We start from the raw sequence: 18,207 nt of genomic DNA, 5'->3' as shown, positions 1-18,207 counted from the left end.
TGCACATGGCATTACACATAAAATATAAACATAAGATCCATAAAAACAGTGCTTACCCTTACTATGTGACATGTACTCTGATGTTTTCTACTCTAATCAAATCTATTCTGAAAATGCAATGGTCATGACCAACTACATTGATCTCATGAAGTCTTAACCATAATTAAAACAACAACAACAACATTGCTTGAAATAAAGGCTAGGGGAAAAATACAGCTATAGTGGAAGTGAGAGAGATTGAGAATCTGAACCCCCCCCCCCCGCCAAAAAGAAAAGAAAAGAAAAGAAAAGAAAGAGAAAGAGAAAGAGAAAGAAAGAAAGAAAAAGAAAGAAAGAAGAAAAGAAAAAAGAAAGAAAGAAAAGAAAAAACAGCAATAAGGATGTAGAGGAGGAGAGAGTCATCACACTCTACTGTAACCCTTGTCTCATTGTCTGCCTTCCTATTAAAATTTGTGGAAGAGACACTTTGGTTTGGTTTGATATTCACTGCCCCCAAGCACCACGTCTAAGACACAGTTAAGTGTTCAACAGGTCTTTGAAATAATGAATACATTTGAATGCCAGATGTGAGAGTTATTTAGGAGATGAAATCAAGACTACACCCAAGTAACTGGATATAGGATAGAAGCCAAAATTATGAAAATAGATCAATTAGACTGGTAAGGGTTTTAGAGTACCTTTAGAAAAAACCGTACATGTAAGTATACCACCACCATACATGCTAATGGAAGTTAAATTTTCAGTAAACCAAAGAACCATCTGGATATTGATTCAGATCATTTTTCCCCCTGTTATTCTGTATGGAGAAATTAATTAAATTATAAATAAAGTCTACATTTGATAATAAGTTCTATAATTCTATCAAAATGCCTAACTGTAAAAGGTCTTTTCATTCCGATATCTTTAATCACCAGCCCTTGATCCCTGCTTTAAAAACAGGAAAGGAGTGTGTTTGGTTCTGAAGAATATTCCACTTGAAACTGGTGTCGCTCAACGATGCGGAGTGAGTGGTTACCTAGGCCTCCCGCGTGGGCATCAATAAGTGAAGCTGCCACCGCAATTCCAGCAGGAAGGCCAAGGTCCTTCGCTGCCTCTGGTGTGAGCCCATTTCCAAGAGAAGCTCCAGGAGGCAGCACTTGGTTTCCTGGGTAGACAGGAGGAAAAACAAATACCTGTCAGTTTGAAAAACACAAAAGCAAACACAGGCTTTTCTTAGGAGAACCTCTCTGCTCCCTCCCCTCTCTTCTGCCTTTTCTCAACATCATGAAGATAAAAACCATGCACCCACAAACAGTCCTTTTGCTCATTTGGTGACTTGGGTGAATGTCCTTGGTTCCTATGGGTCATGCTCTGTGGCACTTTACAAAATCAAGAGCTCTAAGGCCCCTTTCAAATTGGAGAAAGATTCCATTCACGGGAAATTCCAAAAGATAAACACAGTGGCCTCTTAAAGACTGGTTAAAACGGTTAAACTGTTCCAAACGGGCTTCCTAACACAGCAGCAGCTCTACCAGCATACCTTACACACACATACACGTCTATACCCGGTCCCTGATTAACATTTATTCCTAAGGAAGTTGAGAACATTTACTTATGTAGTTGCTTCCTATCAGAGGATAAGGGAGGGAATTATTTTGTTCCAATAAAAAATGTCTTGAAAGTTTTTCTCCGTTGGAAAAGAGAGCCCAGTCTAAACCTTGCAAACTTTACAAGGCTGCTACTTGCACAACCACAGAATACAATCTGAATGGTGTTCTTTGGAGTTGTGCAATGCCGCGACCCTGATATTTCAAGTGACCTTGAATTCCTGCAGTCACTCAGGCCTTCAGTTAAGAATTTATTGATTGTCTTGCTTTGTGTGGGCGCTGTGGTGCTGTAAACGGCAGTCCTTGCCCCCAGTCTAGTTAGGGAGATGAGATCAGGACACAGAGAGCCATCTAAGTCAGAATAGAATGAAGAAATCCATCTGTTCTCAGGTGTTTAGCAGAGGCTGAGTCCTCCCCTTCCCCTGCCAAGATATGTATATTAAGTATTTCTGAATTGCAAGGGGCGGGGTGGACCCATACATATGCTAATACCCCTCTGAGCTCCAAGATTCTAAGATTCTGAACGTGTGGTCAGCAGTTTTGCTTGGTGCTAAGATGCCTACCACTTGTTAATTGCTCCATGGAGCTCCAGGGGTAGGCTGAGGTGTTTCAGGACTTCTGGGGGTGGGGTGGGGGTTGAAGGATGCAGAAGGTGAGTGGCTCACCAACCTCCTCTAATTAGAAACAAAAAAACCTCCACAATACCATTTTTATCCATTTTAGGTAATGAGCTTCTTCTATAATTAAATTTGAAAAAAGTCTAGCTAAGAAAAGCAAGCAGAAGACCGAAACCCTTGCAATGCATTCCAGAGCTTCACTGTCCAGTATGGGATCACTCGGCACGTGCAGACGGAGAATTTGAAATGTGGCTGGAATAACTTAAGGACCTAAATTTTTCACTTAATTTCATTTTAATTCATTTCAATTTAAAAACTGATACACAATTCAGTTACTGAAAAACTTTTAAGTACTTTTGAAAGCACTCTGGTGTGCAAATTTACTTTTTCAATGTTAACTGAAGAAACCTAAATATTTACAATGAAAATTTAGTGTCTGAATTGGGATGCACTAAGTGGCAAATACACATTAGATGTCAAAGAGTTTGTATGGAAAAAATGAATGTAAAATATCTCATTAATAACTTTTACATCAAATACACGTTGAAATGTTTTGGATATTTTAGGTTATGTAAGATAAATTGACATTAATTTCACCTATTGCTTTTTATTTTAATGTGGCTACTGAAAAGTTTTAAATTATGTATGTGGCTCATATTGTATTTCTATAGGCTAGCCCTGGTCTAGAAGATAAAGTCAAGATGCTCCAAAGATGGGGTGGAAAGCAAGGAGAACTTCTCAAGTGCTTTGAATGCCCAAGCCAGCAGAAGAGAGCAGTGCTCTTTGCTGGGGACAATCTGTCTCCAGAGACATACGATCTCGAGTATGTCACTACATCTACTATGTAGTGCATTAAGAGGCAATGTTTGCCTTTACTGAGCACTTCCGTGCGAGGGACTGTGCTATGATGCATTTTCTCAGTTCGTTGCCACTAACCCCATGTGAAGGATACTATTACTGTCCCCATTACATGGATGGGGAAAGCCAGTTTATATAGGGAAGGTAAATTCCCCACAGTCATACAGCATAAGTGCTGGAGCACAGGCCATGGACTCCACTCTGATGGACACAGACCTGTGCTCTTATTCATTAAATTATGTATTAGTGTACATATTTAAAAAAAATTAAGTGAATGAAGAAAACAAGTGAAGTACTTTTACTTTTTTAAAGATTTTTAATTTAGAGAGCACGAGCACATGCGGGTAGGGGGAAGGGCAGAGGGCGAGAGAGCAGCATCTCAAGCAGACTTCCCATGGGTGGGGCTCGATTCCAAGACTCGGATATTAGGACCCCAGCCAAAATCAAGAGTCTGGATGCTCAACTGACTGGACCACGCAGGTGCCCCAAAAGAAGTACTTTTAGAACAAACATTATGTATGTTTAAAAAGTAGCACTGTTGGGAAACCATGCTCACTACCTTCAGATTTTTTTTAAAGGGTTAATTTTCACAGGAAGGTAAAAATGTTTCATCTTCATCCCCGAGCTTCACAAACATAAAGGGTATAATTTTCATTAAAAAGAGATTCCGGACAGAATGAGGATTAGCAAGATGGGTGCTGTGGCGAGCCTCCTGGGCAGTCAGTAGTGTAGAAAGGCTTCTGGAGGACCACAGGTGGATTTCTCAGCTCAGCCAGCATCTCGAGCAAAGGCCAAGAAACATGGGAGACTGCTCAACGGGCTGCATTAGGGCCATGAGCTGGCAGTGGAAGGGGCAGATAAGGCTGGAGATGGAAGTGGGGACAGGGCATGCACTGCCATCCAGACGGAGGTGTCTGAACTCCATCACGAAGACCACTGCGAGCCTCTGGAGAAGCACGAAAGCCAGGGCGCGAGGTGGTTGGGTCTGTGCACCTTTACAGATCTCTCCGGGAGCACTTGCAGCAGAAGACAGAGAGGAGGTCGGGAGAACACTTGTGAAGCGATTTCGGTAAGAGAACAGGTGAGGACCTCCACAAGGTATGGGCAAGAGAGTTGCAGAAACAGGCCACAGGAGAGCTCTCGTGAAGCAGTCAGTGACAGATCAGGGCAGTCGCCGGGATACGGGGAGTATGAGAGACAGGGAGACGCCACTGCCTGCATCCCCATTAAGGACAGACTTGCGGCCCAGGAAAGGGAGTAAAATCAGCAGACAGCTGCCAGCTCCTTTGGGCCACTGTGCCGAGGTGACCCCTTTCCCAGGGCAGCCACACCTGATGACTTAGCAAACTGGGAGCAGAAGAACTCTGATGGGCACCACTCACTCCAGAGCTCTCTGCTGGGCTGGCCAAGGGGCGTGGGACCGTATTACAGCTCTAATCCTCCCTCCGCCCAATCCTCCTCTCTCCCCCTTCCTATCACAGATGGCAACCCCTAATAACCACCTTGTACCCCCAAATCTGTCTCTGCATCTGCTGCCAGAGAACCAACTTGGGGCAGTCAGCCAGGCCTTCTCCTCAGGCCAGTGGTCCAGAAATGAAAATAAACGCACACATCCTCCTGTGACCTGGAACCACACAGCCTTTAGCAATAGTCTCTCTGGGCCAAAAGCAGGAAGATGCTTTGTTTATTTCGAGACCAAAAAGAAACGGCTTGGCATAAGAGAAGATGAGAGAAAAGGCAGGAATCTCTGAGAAATCACCCCGTCAGATCATGCTTTATCAGCCAGGGGCACATCTGGGGGACCAAAGGAGCTGTCAGAAGCAAGCTTTAGTGTGCCTTGACAACTTTTCTGGAAATAATCCTCCTTTCGGCTCTTCCTTGACCATAAAATCAAGTTAATCACAGCATCCATTTTCCCAGACTTAATCAAGGCCTCACAGCCTCAGCACTGGCTGTCTCTCCTAGCCTTTGTTCAACCATTCATCCACGCATCTTAACAAACATTTCAAAAACAGTGGTGGACCCTGCTTATTTCTGCCCACCTGTGGCAACACTGAGGTGCTAGGGTGTAAGTGAAAGAGGCTCACGTGGTGGTCTGGGCAACCCAAGGTTCTCGGCCTCTCATCAAGGGCTCGGCAGGTGGAATGTACGTGGTGTTCCTAGAGCACAGAGGAGGGATAGTGGGTTGGTCCAGGGGAGTGCAGGAAATCCAGATGAAGGTGACATGTGAGCCTAGTCTGGTAAGACAGGTGGCGGATAGCTGGTTTCAGAGCTAGAATGCTCAGGGGAGATGGATGCCATTAGAGCAAAAAGCTGTTCGCTGCAGGGAGCCCCGAGGGGCACAGAGTGAGGCATTCAGCATGTTGGCAGAAGGGGCACCAGGGAAGAGCAGAGAAGTGTGGGCCTCCAGCAGGGCAAGGAGCCCCAACTAAGGCAATGAGGCCCTGCCAGACAACAGCTTTGAGCAATAAGATTTGTTTTCTGAGACAATAAACCTGCAGTGGAGAAAGGCTAGAATAGGAAACAGTTTTTATCTGTAAAACTATCAAGCCAACTGAAACGCAGGCTGCAAAACATTACGCAGAGTCTGACTTCATTTTAAGAACAACAACAAAGAGGGTAGATGGACTATTTGTAAAAATACATTCCTGGGGGGAAAATAATAGAAAATTGTTTCTGGATGAAGAAATTATTACTATTTTTTTTCTTTTTACCAACCTATACTTTCTAAAACTCTTTTACCTTAAACACACATTTCTTGTGTAAACTTTCTAAAGGTGTTTCCCCCCATAAATCAGGGTAAATAAATTAGGGCGTATGTGTCCAGAAACATCCTACACAGCCACTAAAATGAATGAGGAAGAATTAAGGTATGAACTTGGAAAGAAGTTCAAGACAAATTTGGTGAAACCGTCAAGATACAGAATAGTGTTCGGATCCCACTGGTGTGTGTGATCCCATTTGTGAATTTTCTTAAAGTAGACAAAAATGCAAGCATGTCTACTTCCGAAGAGTCCTAAAAAGTATGCAGAATATTGTTACAGCAGGGATGGGGGCCCAGGGTAGGGCACTTTTCCCCATGACTAGTGCTTCCTCTCTACCATTATAGACTTTACATTTCTTTTGTGATCAAAACAAAATAGCTTAAGTTAAAATAAAAGCAAAATGAACTTAAGGAGTATCCTGGGCACTTCTTCCAAACCCTCCCCCTCAGCCTAAAGGCAGGAGAGGTCCAAGGCCAGGTTACTTCTTTTCTTGATTGGGCTGGCTTCTGTCCTTATCAACACACTCTCACGGTGGGATAGAAAAAAGTAATCGCTCTGAGGATTTGTGGGCTCGTGTCCACTGAATTCCTATTCAGACGGGCAGATGCAGTGCGAGCGGTCAAAAGCTGGAGCCTACAATTATCTGGTGGTTGAAGTCCTTCTTCACAGGCGGGGGCTACTATTACACCAAATCTTTCCCTACCAGTTTTTCAATTATCTATGACTAATGAGCACTTCGGGAGCAGTTTCAGACACACACATAATCCTCTTTCCTGACGTCAGCAGCAGAAATTAATGACTGTGTGGATTGCTGGGAGACAGAAAATGCATTATAATGGTCAACAGAACTGTTACCCTCTCCAGGAAGAGGGAGATGGGGGAGGGGTATTGTATTAACTGGAAGGTTCAGTGTTCTTTTGTATCCCTACAAACAGAAGACGAAACCCAGGGGAAAAGTTGGCTCACGTCCTTGGAGATGTCAGAGAGAGAGGTTTGGGCACAGGTGGCATGCGACCCTGGCTCCTCTGCACTTGGCACCGGGGCAGTGGTCCCTGCTCAGTTTTGCCAAGGTCAACAGACCAACCAGACTGGCTGGGACGGTGCTCTCACCTGGCCCTGCCAGCAGTCGAGGCTCTCTGAGTGCTTCGGGACTGAAGCCACTTCCAATCTGGTTTAGGAGTGGGGGAACAGAAACAGGACTGTACTCTTGTACTCCCCAGTGATAGGCTGGAGTTATCGTAAGAGCACATGGTAGTGTATGTAAAGCTGTTTCATGCAGGTGTCCTTTGGGCTGGGGTTTTTACAGGTGCTTACGACCTGGTCTGACTCTGGCTGAGCTCCAAACTTAGGTGAAGCATGAATGCTCACCAAACAAGACGTACTAGCATCATGTGCATATGGCAGCCAGTAGACTGGTTATGGATTTTTTAAACGAACAGATAGTATCAGAGGCTTGACCCAGACCCAGCACCTAAATCCCTCTGTAGAGATCTCTGTTTGGGCGGGTTAGATCAGGGAGCCTTCTGGAACCACAACCGATACAAGACTGAAGGACATTCCAGTAATTCCTGCTCCTGAATAGGAGTCACACACATCCAGAACTACTCACTCAATCAGAGAAACTCACAAAAAACTCAAACCTGACATGCTCTGCCATCTGGTGAAAGACGACTTCTGAAACTTTTGTTCATTGCCCTTCATCTGCGTCCTAGAAAGGACCTCATTTTAACTAGGAATTAAACTCCACTTTAAATTACTGACTAAATGTAAAACTTTCTGATGATACCCTCATCATTCATTATTTGCTACGGAAGTGTTTACTGAGTACCTACTATGTGCCAGACATTGATGTGATGCAGAAAATGTGTTAGGGAACAAGACAGAGAAGTTCCCCACCCTCACAGGGCCTGCTTTCAGTAGACACAGCATTCTCATCCAATTCCTCTTCTGAACTATATCTTGTAAATATTTTATCTTGTAAGCTCTTCTGTGGTGTGGACTGTCATTTATAAATCTTTATATCTCTGGCCTTATATTCTCACCTACAGTTGGTATTTAATAAACATATCACATATTTTAAATTAAATTTTGAATGACCCTTACACTACGTTTTGTTTTCTCCCCATGCTTCTCTCTTCCTCTCTCTCCTGCTAAACACAGAATTACTCAAAGATGATTTTATTTATCACTGCATTCAGGTCCCCTCCCCCCAGGACACAGCAGTGTCTAGAACAGGAGTTCTTGGTAATATCCATTCAACTGAATTTATAGCTTTCTTTTAAAAAGAGAAGACCACAGACACAGATCAATCAACCTAGACAAAAATATTACACACACACATGAACGTGAGTATCAGCTAGGAGGGCAAAGAGAAGAGGAACGTGTTTCCTAACATAATCCTACCAGTAACACATCCTCATCTCTCAAACTCAGAGACAATGTAAGGTATCAAGACCTATGAGTACGCCTAGAAAATGGGGATGAGTGGGCCCACGTGTCTCACTAAGCACCCAGATGCTACTATGCTGAGACACTGTGGATATCACCATCTAGTGGAATAGAGGCTCTCAAATTCTCCTTGCCTGGTCAAGTCTGATTCAAGAAGTGGATGGTGGTGAACCTACAGGTGAAAAGCCGCAGGTCTCATTGCTACGTGGGTCTGAGGAAGGCAGGATGGCCACCAGGCCAAGGTGTTTGGACTTGTTCTGACAGGCACCTCCTAACTATTATATAGGTCAGTGAGCCAAGGAGTGATGCACACACTTGTATTTTAGGAAAATAAATATCACAATAATGATAGTGCCTGTTGATCAAAACGTACAGGCTTTCTGGTCATGTGTTTGGCATTTTTCAGTTGCTCTCACCTTTCATGCTAGTAACAGACCTATGACGCTGATATTAGAATCACTGTCTTGCGGCTCTAGAAAGAAAAACACAGAAAGATATTTAATTTGTCCAGTCACCTATCTGATGAGGGGCACCGTCAGGCTTTCAATCCAGGATTCCCAGATTCCAAAGTCAAGGATCTCCCCACTAGATCACGCAGATTAGAAAGGTCTGATACTAGAGGCAGGAAGAATAATCTCAAATGTTTGTTGAGTCATGAACAGAAAAGGAAGGCAGTTTCATTTGCAGAGGCTCCCCTGAGGAGTCCAGGAACAAACCCCCAAGAGCCATGAAATCCCGGCTTGCTCAAATCTTCTAGCTCCTTCCTTTACTCCCTTAGGCAGGTTCCAAGAACTGGACTTTGAATGGCCCATCACAACCACTGACCTCAGAGTGCTCCTTCTGCAGTACAGAAGACCGAAGCCAGAGAGGGAGGTGGCTTCTCTGGGGCCACCCCGCTGTGGTGGCAGAGTCTAGATGGAAGCCCGGGGCCCCACTTTTCCACATGCCCTGCTGTGGCAACACTAGCCTGTATCCACCCCGAGCTGGTGCAAGAAGCTCACCCAAGGGGCGCCTGGGTGGTGCAGCCGTTAAGCATCTGCCTTCGGCTCAGGGCGTGATTCCGGCGTTCTGGGATCGAGCCCCACATCAGGCTCCAACGCTGGGAGCCTGCTTCTTCCTCTCCCACTCCCCCTGCTTGTGTTCCCTCTCTCGCTGGCTGTCTCTGTCAAATAAATAAATAAAATCTTTAAAAAAAAAAAAAAAAAAAAAGCAGCTCACCGAAGCCAGGACTCTAAGTCACAAGGCAAACAAGAGGGTTGGCAAAAATCCAGTGGATTCCAGCGGTGTAGGCTGCCGATTCTCGACTATTCAGAGCACACAGGGCAGGCTTTTCAGCTTGAAATCATCCACTTTGACACCCACAGTGACCTAATTCTCTAGATAATTGCCGATGCCCTATTTTGCTCTCACCTAGCCTACGGCCACCTCCAAAAGCCTTTCCTGGGTAGATCATAATTAATCACTTTTTTCCTCTACAACCCCACAGCATGTTTCTTGGAATTACATCATTCTGTTCTACATAATGACTTTTCTCCTTGTGCTTCGTTCTTCCGTGTTAGATTATAACCACCTTGAGGGTATCGCTCTTTTCACAGGTGTATTTGTAGGAGGCATGCAGTTTAGCGGTTCTGGTTAGGAGGTGGGCAGCCTTGCGATGGTGGGCAAACGATTTAATTTCTTGGATACTGTTTCTTTATGGTAAAGAAGGTTACAATAACGCTATTATATTATGTGAGAATCAAGCAAGGTAATACAAATAAAGCACTTTAGGATGCTGTCATGTGGCAAATGCTCAATTAATAGGAGATATTATGATGATTACAACAACACTGTATTCCTGGTCTATCTGATAGTGCCTGGCACAGATTGGTTACTCAGTTCATTCTGGCTGAGTCTATAAAGCTTGAGCAGAGATCCTTGATGTTACAGCATGTGGAGATATATTCTTTTGGGGTCATGAGAGCAAACCACAAAACTGTGAAAGCTGTTAAAATATTCACAGTGATGGAACTCAGTTTTCCAGCACAAAAAGTGTCTCCCTGTAGTCATGTCTCCATGGCATGTCTCCAGAGTGAAATGTCTTAAAAGTGCAGAAGGTGTTCTCTTTGGAGTTATTTTAAGGACTAAATGCTTGTTTCGCAAGGAAAAATTATCATTTTGTCAGCAGAAGTCTTGACTGTTAAGATGACCAATGCTTTCAAGACCTAGGCAAACAGTTTGGCCATAGATAGTTCTACTTTGAGAGAAAGACAAATTTGGGAAATAAAAATATTTTAGCTATCATTGTGCTGAAGATATTACTGGGTTTAAAGCAGTAGCCTTCACAGTTTGGGTTGGTTTTGTCTCTTCAGAATCTACTAAAGAAGTCACATAAAGAAAAACGGGACTCACACAGGCACCTCCATTTTTTCTTTAGTCCCAAAGATTAATTAAAAACAAACATTAGAGGGGCACCTGGGTGGCTCATTTGGTTAAGTGTCCGACTCTTGACTTCGGCTCAGGTCATGATCTCAGGGTGGTGGGATCTAGCCCCGCTTAGGGCTCTGCGCTCAGTGGCGAGTCTGCTTGAGATTCTCTCTCTCCCTCTCCTTCTGCCCCTCCCCTCTGCTTGTGTGCGTGCGCTCTCTCTCTCTCTCATAAATAAACTATCTTTAAAACAACAACAACAACAACAAAACCCAAACATTAGAATCAGGATCATTTAAGAGAATGTTTTATCACTAAAAAGATAGGAAGGAGATGATCTCAAAATAAAGAACGTTTTTAAAAAATTAAATACAATTTCCTTTCATGACCTAATTTTCTCATCTATCACACACCCCTTTGTCAGGGGCCATGTTGGGTCTCGAAGTCTAGACTACTGTTTGCAAACTGCTAGTTTACAGAATGCTAACAACCTCCTAACAAGGGGTGAATCTACAGGATACCGAACCGCAAGCTCTCGTGTGGAAAAAGTCAGTGGGTCCGGTGTTCACCACACAACGCCAAACATCTGGTGATTTGAAGACATCTGGGGCTTTTTTATCATGTAGACCAAACATGATTCAGGTAATTGACCAAATTTTTCACTTCCCAACCAGATGTCTTACTTTCATATAAATGAAGCCAATCTTGTACTTTCATGTGCAAATAAGCTAGACGTAAATTCACCCCCGGAGGGCAGAATTAATTGCTTATTCTCAATGAATACTAAATTACATATTATTTCTTTTTTTTTTCCCACAATTCTACCTTTGAAAAAGGTTTTCCACTCTTGCTTAAAAAAGCATATATTTCATCTTAGAAACATTCTGTCTTTTAAAATGTTTGCTCCTCTTTGTGTGTTTTACAGCAAGGCAGTGTGCTATAATGAAAAGAGTGTGGTCTTAGGAGTCAGGATGGATTGGGTTCTCATTCTGGGCACACCCCCCACCCCCAAGCTTTTAAGGGCCTTGGAAAAAGTTAAACTCTCAGAGTTCAGTTTGTTTTGCAGTTATAAATCATTAAACCCATCTATAAGGGACACCATGAAGATTTGAGACCATCCGTTCATCCCTGTGATTCGCATCAGGCACTCATTCTATGTGCCTGTCACTGAGAGACAACAGAGAGCCACCATGTTGTCCTCTGGGAGCTTTGTCAAGACACAGGCAGGTGCTCCAAAGGGCGTGCTAGAAAAGTCATGCTTCGTATGCTGCATGGCAACATACTGTCCAACAAAGGCAAGGCTTTTCTTCAGGATTTTTAATAAAAGTATGAGCAACTTCAGTGGATAATTTTTAAAGGGAGTATCAAATTTATAAAAAGGAAGGACCTGTCTGAAACCTTTCCTCTTCTTGTACTGCTTTCAAGGACAGACTGGGATTTGCTCTCATCATATTTGTTTAAAGAATTCATGTGGTTATCAATGACCCTCCACCTTCTATGCCGTTGTCCTGACAACCAACCATTTACTAGACAGAATATGGAAAGCAGACGACAATGTATCTCTTCAGTCTGGTTTAGTAGGTAAAACTCAACAGTACAGAGACAATACTCAAAAGACCAGGGTCTTTGTGCATGAGATCCTTCAAGGGGAAATAAATAGGTAGATATGAACTTACACAAAGGAGACAGCACTGCATAGAGAGCTCATCCGGGGGAGGAGAGGCTGCCATGTGGACCCCACTTCTAGTTTAACAGCCCTTGTGGTTTGGTAGCCAGGCTACAATAAACACAGCACAGAAAGACAAAGGGCTAAGTTTGTTGTTGCTATTGTGTTCATCCTGAGATGTTAGATTCTTCTATCACCAAAGCCCAGAAATATCTCCAATATATGAAGAAATGAAATGCAGCTATGGTTTTTAAACTTTCTTCCAGGACCAGAATTTTTTTTTCCCCCAAAAGGAATCTTTCACAGAACCCTAGCCTATAAATCTGATCTAGTTCAAGGAGAGAAGAAAATGTTCAAGAGCCATGTGCCCTAGCACTGACACCTCAGGGACCTCGAGATATAAGGGGCTGAGGAACAGAGGTTTGAATCTAGAACTTAATCTACGGTAGAGACTGCCAATCTGGAGACATGAGAGAGGAGAGGAATGGGAGGCTGGAGCTCTAATACTAAACCCCTCCTCTTAGGCTTTCCTGTAATGCAGGAGCTGAAGAAGTGGAAAGTGTCCACTATTTAATCACAGAGACAATGACCTCACCCTGGGTGAAAGAGGATGCTGGCACTGCAGCATCCAAGGAAAGGAGTGGAATTTGCCAGGTTGGCATTTAGCCAAAATGTCAGAGTAAAATCCCTGAAGCCCTCACCCACACTGCCATAGGAATCCAGCTGGAGAAGATTCCAAAAATGATGCTCTCACTTAATGTCATGTAGATGTCCAACTATGTCATCCGGTGTGTATGTTGTGCACTGTGGGAGGCGCATGCAGACTGTGGGGAAAGTGCTCCAGTGGTAAGAAGATGGAAGCTTCAAGCTTTGTCAATGAAATAAAACCGGATTTCTCCAGTTTTTAAGTTTCTCATTCTTTGGATATAAGACCCGCGAGAATGAAGCACCGTAGGCAAATGAAAAAGGAAGGCTGGCCCAAAGCCCAGAAGTGTCCCCAGTCATCAAATCCTTTCACAGTGGACACAGGGGCCGCTTCCAGAGGGAGCACTGAGGGCGGAGGGAGGGAGATCCAAGCTCCAACAGGCTTCAGTACATGAAGCTGAGAGGAGAGACGGACAAACTGTGCAGGACTCCACCCTCTGACGCTGTGTCCAGGGAAAGACCTTGGGATTGCACAGCCTCTGGAGGTGATCAAGGGTACACATCCACGGAAAGGGGCATCTGAGAGGCCAGTCCACTGGGCCCTCGTCTGTATGATCAGAATTGATTTTTTTTTAAATAAAAATCGAGATCATGAAGCTATTACTCACTGTGGTTTTCCTTCAGTTTACAAAGACAATACAACTTCATTACAGACAATTCAAACAGTACAAAAAGACAGGAGAAAAGACCCTCCCCTTAATTTTCCTCCTCCCAGAGATAACTACCACTGAAAAGTTAGAAACTATCAGAGACCAGCATTCCAAAATATGAAGATACACACATATTTAATTGTAAATAAAAGGGATAAGTATGCGATTTTATATTCTGCCCTCTGAACTCAATAGTATGCCACAGACATCTTTATTTACCAATGAGTATAGCACTTTCTTCTTGAAAATATATCATATTCTATAATTTGAATGTACCATATTATTTAACCAATCACTTAGTACTAGACATTTAGTATGTCTCTGTCAAATTAAAAACACATCCAGACTTAGTAAGAAGAGGCTTAGTAAGGATTACTATAAGGAGGTAAAGGGGTTTTGCAGTTGGGGAGGGGAATTATCGTAATACGGAGAATGTTGTGACCACAAGATCTGCAAGTGTCTCAAGAGTTAGACAAAACGGGTCTTTCTTTTACACAGTGGAATAAACGAGGCGAGAAAGAATGTAGGGAAATGGGGTAAAAGAGTGGTGTGACTGGAAAGTTGATCAGAGAGTGTTTTACTCTGAGGTCGGTATATTTTGAGGGAGGGATTTGTGATAGTTTTATGTATTACCTTATCTGGAAGTTTGGATCTGTAAGCCGCAATTTTGCCCCAGATATTTTGTCAAACATTATTCTGGGTGTTTCTGTAAGGGTGTTTTAAAGGAGATTAACATTTAAATCAATAGATTGAGTAAAGAAGATTGCTCTCTGAAATGTGGGTGGGCCTCACCTAATCAGTTGAAAGACCGAGTAGAACAGAAAGGTTGACACCTCTCCCCAGTCTGGGTCTCCTCAGTAAGAGAAAATGCTTTCTGCCTGACAGTCTTCTTCTTCTTCTTCCTTTTTTTTTTTTTTTCAAGATGTACATATGTATGTATTTATTTATTTATGAGAGAGAGTGTGTGTGTGTGTGTGTGTGTGTGTGTGTGTGTGTGCACACGGCAGGGGGTAGGGTAGGGACAGAGGGAGAGGGAGAGAGAATTTCAAGCAGACTCCATGGGGGTGGGGGGAGCCTGACACTCTGCTAGCTCTTAAAACCCTGAGATCACAACCTGAGCTGAAACCAAGAGTTGGGTGCTTAACCAGTTGCACCACCCAGGCACCCTGTGCCTGACATTCTTTAACTTGGTACATGGGCTTTTTCCTGCCTTGCAACTTGAACTGAAACATCAGCTCTTCCTGGGTCTCTAGCTTGCCAACGCACCCTAAAGATCTTGAAGCTTGCCAGCCTCCACAATCTTACGAGCCAATTCATTGTACTGTATATGTGCACACAACATGTGTGTGAACACACACACACACACATACACACACACACACACACAATTTCTGTTTCTCTGGAGAGTCCTAACAAGTGCAGGACTCTTAAGGGGGGCTGTATCCTGGCCCAGGGTGAGGATGGGGCAAAGTTCAGGGCCCCAGCAGAAGGACAGAATCCTAACCAATGTTTGGTTAACAAGCATTTTGTTCCAACTGATCAGTGAGGACAAGCAGGTCAGCTAATCATTCATAAGACAGAGAACGGGAATTTGGAGGGTCTGTGTCTGGTCTTGTCATAAGTAAACAAGGGAGGCATCCAGGAGTCTTACCAAAGTCAAATGGGGGAGAGTAATTCTTTGCTGTAGGCCATCTCCTGGAGCACACAGCACGGTGGCATTTATTAACCTTCATGATTTTCTAGGAGCACAGGGCTCAGGGAAAACCGAACACAGCATTTAATTATTCTTATTATAAATAATATTATAAGGACATCATTGAACATGCACACTTGCCCACATGGCATCAAGGCTTTTTTGAAGAATTTAGGGATGGCACTTCCATTACCCTTCACTTAACAGGGGAAGCCATAAACAAACAGGTGCCTGATACCCTCCAGCCCGGTAGCTCACATCCTCAAGGAACTAGAAAAACAAGGCAAATATGAATTATTTTCTCTAGCCTGAAAAATCAAATCTGAAACAACCTCAATCTCCTTCTTCTGACGGACGCTCTCCCAGTCTCCTTGATCAGCGAGATAGAAAAGATCTAGCCCAAGTACTGCATTTAGGCACACTCGGGTTCAAATCTACTCCAGCATCACCAGCCCTAAACCTTCGGGTTACGTAATTGCTCTATTTCTCCTCGTCTAAGATGGGAAGAAGAATACAGAAAAGGAATGCTAGAAAAATGAATGACGTGACAGACGTGAGAGCCCAGCACACCACATGGCACTCAACTGATTTTCCATAAATATTTTACTTTCCTCTTTCCCCGCCAATATAGAGGAAATTATATAGGGGACATCATGATACAAGGGAAGGGGACTATTTTGCACTAAGTGCCAGCTGTGAGTCACACAAGGTAAGACAGGCTGCTTTACAGCCCTTAGCTCACTGAAACGCCTTGATCCTGGGAGGGAAGGGCGGTCATCCCCATCCTGTAGATAAAGACACCCAAACACAGGTGGACTTGTAACCTGTCTGAATCCCACTTTCCAGTAAACATCGGGGTTGGATTTAAGATGATAGCTGCTCTGGTTAGAAAGCCCATTTCTTCTCTGTCAGTCAAATGAGTGAAAACACTCCCCTGCCAAGGCTCAGGTAAGAGCCCTTAGTTCTACCTCCTCCTTCTGGGAAAACTACCCTCTCCTAAACACAACACTTGCAAATTCCCTTGCGAAGGTTCTGCTTGGTAACCTCTAGCTTCCCTCTGCCATGCAAGGCTGGTTCTGCTCTCCCCGGGGCCTAGACCCAGCCGACTACCCAGCAGATGCTCCAGAATTCCGCTGTCTTCCCTGCCCTTGCCCTTGCAGTTCCTCTTGGGAATGCTGCAGGAGCATGCAAAAGAGGCCGAAGAGAAATCAGCTCCACCAGGCCTAAATAATTCACAAAACGAATGCAGAGCACAGCTAGCTTCCAAAGCACCAATAACCTCCTGAACTAAAGATGAAGACGCAAAGTGAAGCCTCTGGGTTTTCACTATTCTTACCTCGAGGTGAGTGGGAAGGGAAGAGATTAAGTCCAAACCGTCATTGATTCAAGGCCTGGGGGGCAGCTATTGGCATCTCCGTTTCTCAGCAGAGGGAATTGAAGCATGGAGTCTTGCTAAGCACTGAAGTTGCGAATTGATCCTAGCTGCCTGCCTCCAAATCCTACTCTAGGGTATCGCCCTTCCTATTTCTTAAATGTTTGGTCAAAACCAAATAAAACCTCAACAGCTTAAAAAAGAAAAGGAAGAATGAGAATGGCATGAGCGTTCCTGCCACTAACTCTCCCACTCTTACCCCTTGTCCTGCTCCCTTGTTTCTCACCTGCTGCATTAGGCCAGCTTATCAAAGTGGGTTCTGCAAAAGGCAGTGTGAACAGCTCCTGGGAGCGTGTCTGGAAAGCACATGCCCAGGTTCTACAGTACGTTCCCTGAGGCAGAAACTCGGGGGGAGGGGGGCCAGCAGTCACCCTTCAGGCAGTTTTGATGAGAACCCCTGCATTATCACTGGGTCCCCATTCCCGACTTCTGGTCAATGGTTATGAAGGGAGACTCTAGAATCCTTATTTCTTAAAAACTCCACGGTGATCGTGATGCCCAAGGAGATGGAAGCACAGACTCCTCCCAAAAGAAATGCTTTTACAATTAGACAATTTAAGGGCATTATGTACTAAATGTAGGAACTTTACAACTGCCCTCGAGGTTTAAGTGATGGCTTCTTCTTTAACTAGCTGAATGACCTTGGGCAAGTCACTCTCCAGCCTTCTCCTCCTTTGTAAAATAGAGTTCATATACATACTTCAGAGTGTGAAAATTAAAACAATAATGTAAAATCCTTGTTATTGCTTCTGGTTACACAGTAGACGGTAAGTTAAGTGGGGGCGATTTTTATTAATCACCTGATCAGAATGAAGCAAAAAATAACCCATGGAAAAGAACCTCTGTTATATCAAATGGAAGGGGCTGGCTGCACAGGAGGGGGACCCTTTGGCATCTGTGAACCTTTCCAGTTCCCTTGTGTCCCGCAAGGCGTGAGATGCTCTCTCCCAGGGAAATGTGACATCCTCTAATTATGCTGCCTTGCACAAATCAGATGCAAAAATGAACCTGGAAGGATGTGGAAGGGAAAAGAGGTGCAGCATGAGAGTATTCGGAAACAATGTGAAGACAGAAACAGCAGTGCTGACAGAGCTGGAGGTACGAACAGGAAACCCACGCTTCCGGGAAGGCTGAGCCGTCTGACACAGGGGACAAAGGTGCACAGGAGGGGCTTGCTGTCTGGCCTTCCCAAGACTGAGCTGCACAGCATGTGCAAGCCGCAGGAGGAGAAAGGTGCAGAAAGGGGACTGGTGAGGGGCAGACAGGCAGACCGTGGCAACAGAGGACGGCCAAAATCGGCATTCCGACTGAAATACAGATAAGGAAGATTGCATTCTACTGTCTCCATTTTGAAACAACTATTCCCCTAAGGTGTGAAAGT

The 18,207-nt window shown here is 44.1% G+C and overlaps 1 protein-coding gene across 17 annotated transcripts in view; it reads right to left on the bottom strand.

Annotated features, from left to right (window-relative positions):
• FGGY (FGGY carbohydrate kinase domain containing) overlaps positions 1-18,207 on the bottom strand; it is a 424,400-nt gene that overhangs the window by 233,103 nt on the left and 173,090 nt on the right. For 15 of the 17 annotated variants that reach the window (XR_006780460.2, XR_006780459.2, XR_015726250.1 and 12 more), the window contains one exon: positions 1,016-1,144. The exons of 1 other annotated variant lie outside the window; for it this stretch is intronic. Coding sequence is in view for 13 of the 16 variants with exons in the window: in XM_087865929.1 (XP_087722055.1) it covers positions 1,016-1,144 (129 nt within the window). In the remaining 3 variants the exon portion in view is untranslated. Of the gene's footprint in view, positions 1-1,015; positions 1,145-8,690; positions 8,747-18,207 lie in introns of those variants that run through there. One more of the 17 variants, XM_087865939.1, reaches the window with a different exon arrangement.

This window comes from Ursus americanus, chromosome 12 (genome assembly GCF_024610735.1).
Source record: "Ursus americanus isolate L20-20 chromosome 12, mUrsAme1.1.p, whole genome shotgun sequence".
Taxonomy (NCBI): Eukaryota; Metazoa; Chordata; class Mammalia; order Carnivora; family Ursidae; genus Ursus; species Ursus americanus.
This window is presented reverse-complemented; position numbering and strand designations above follow the sequence as displayed.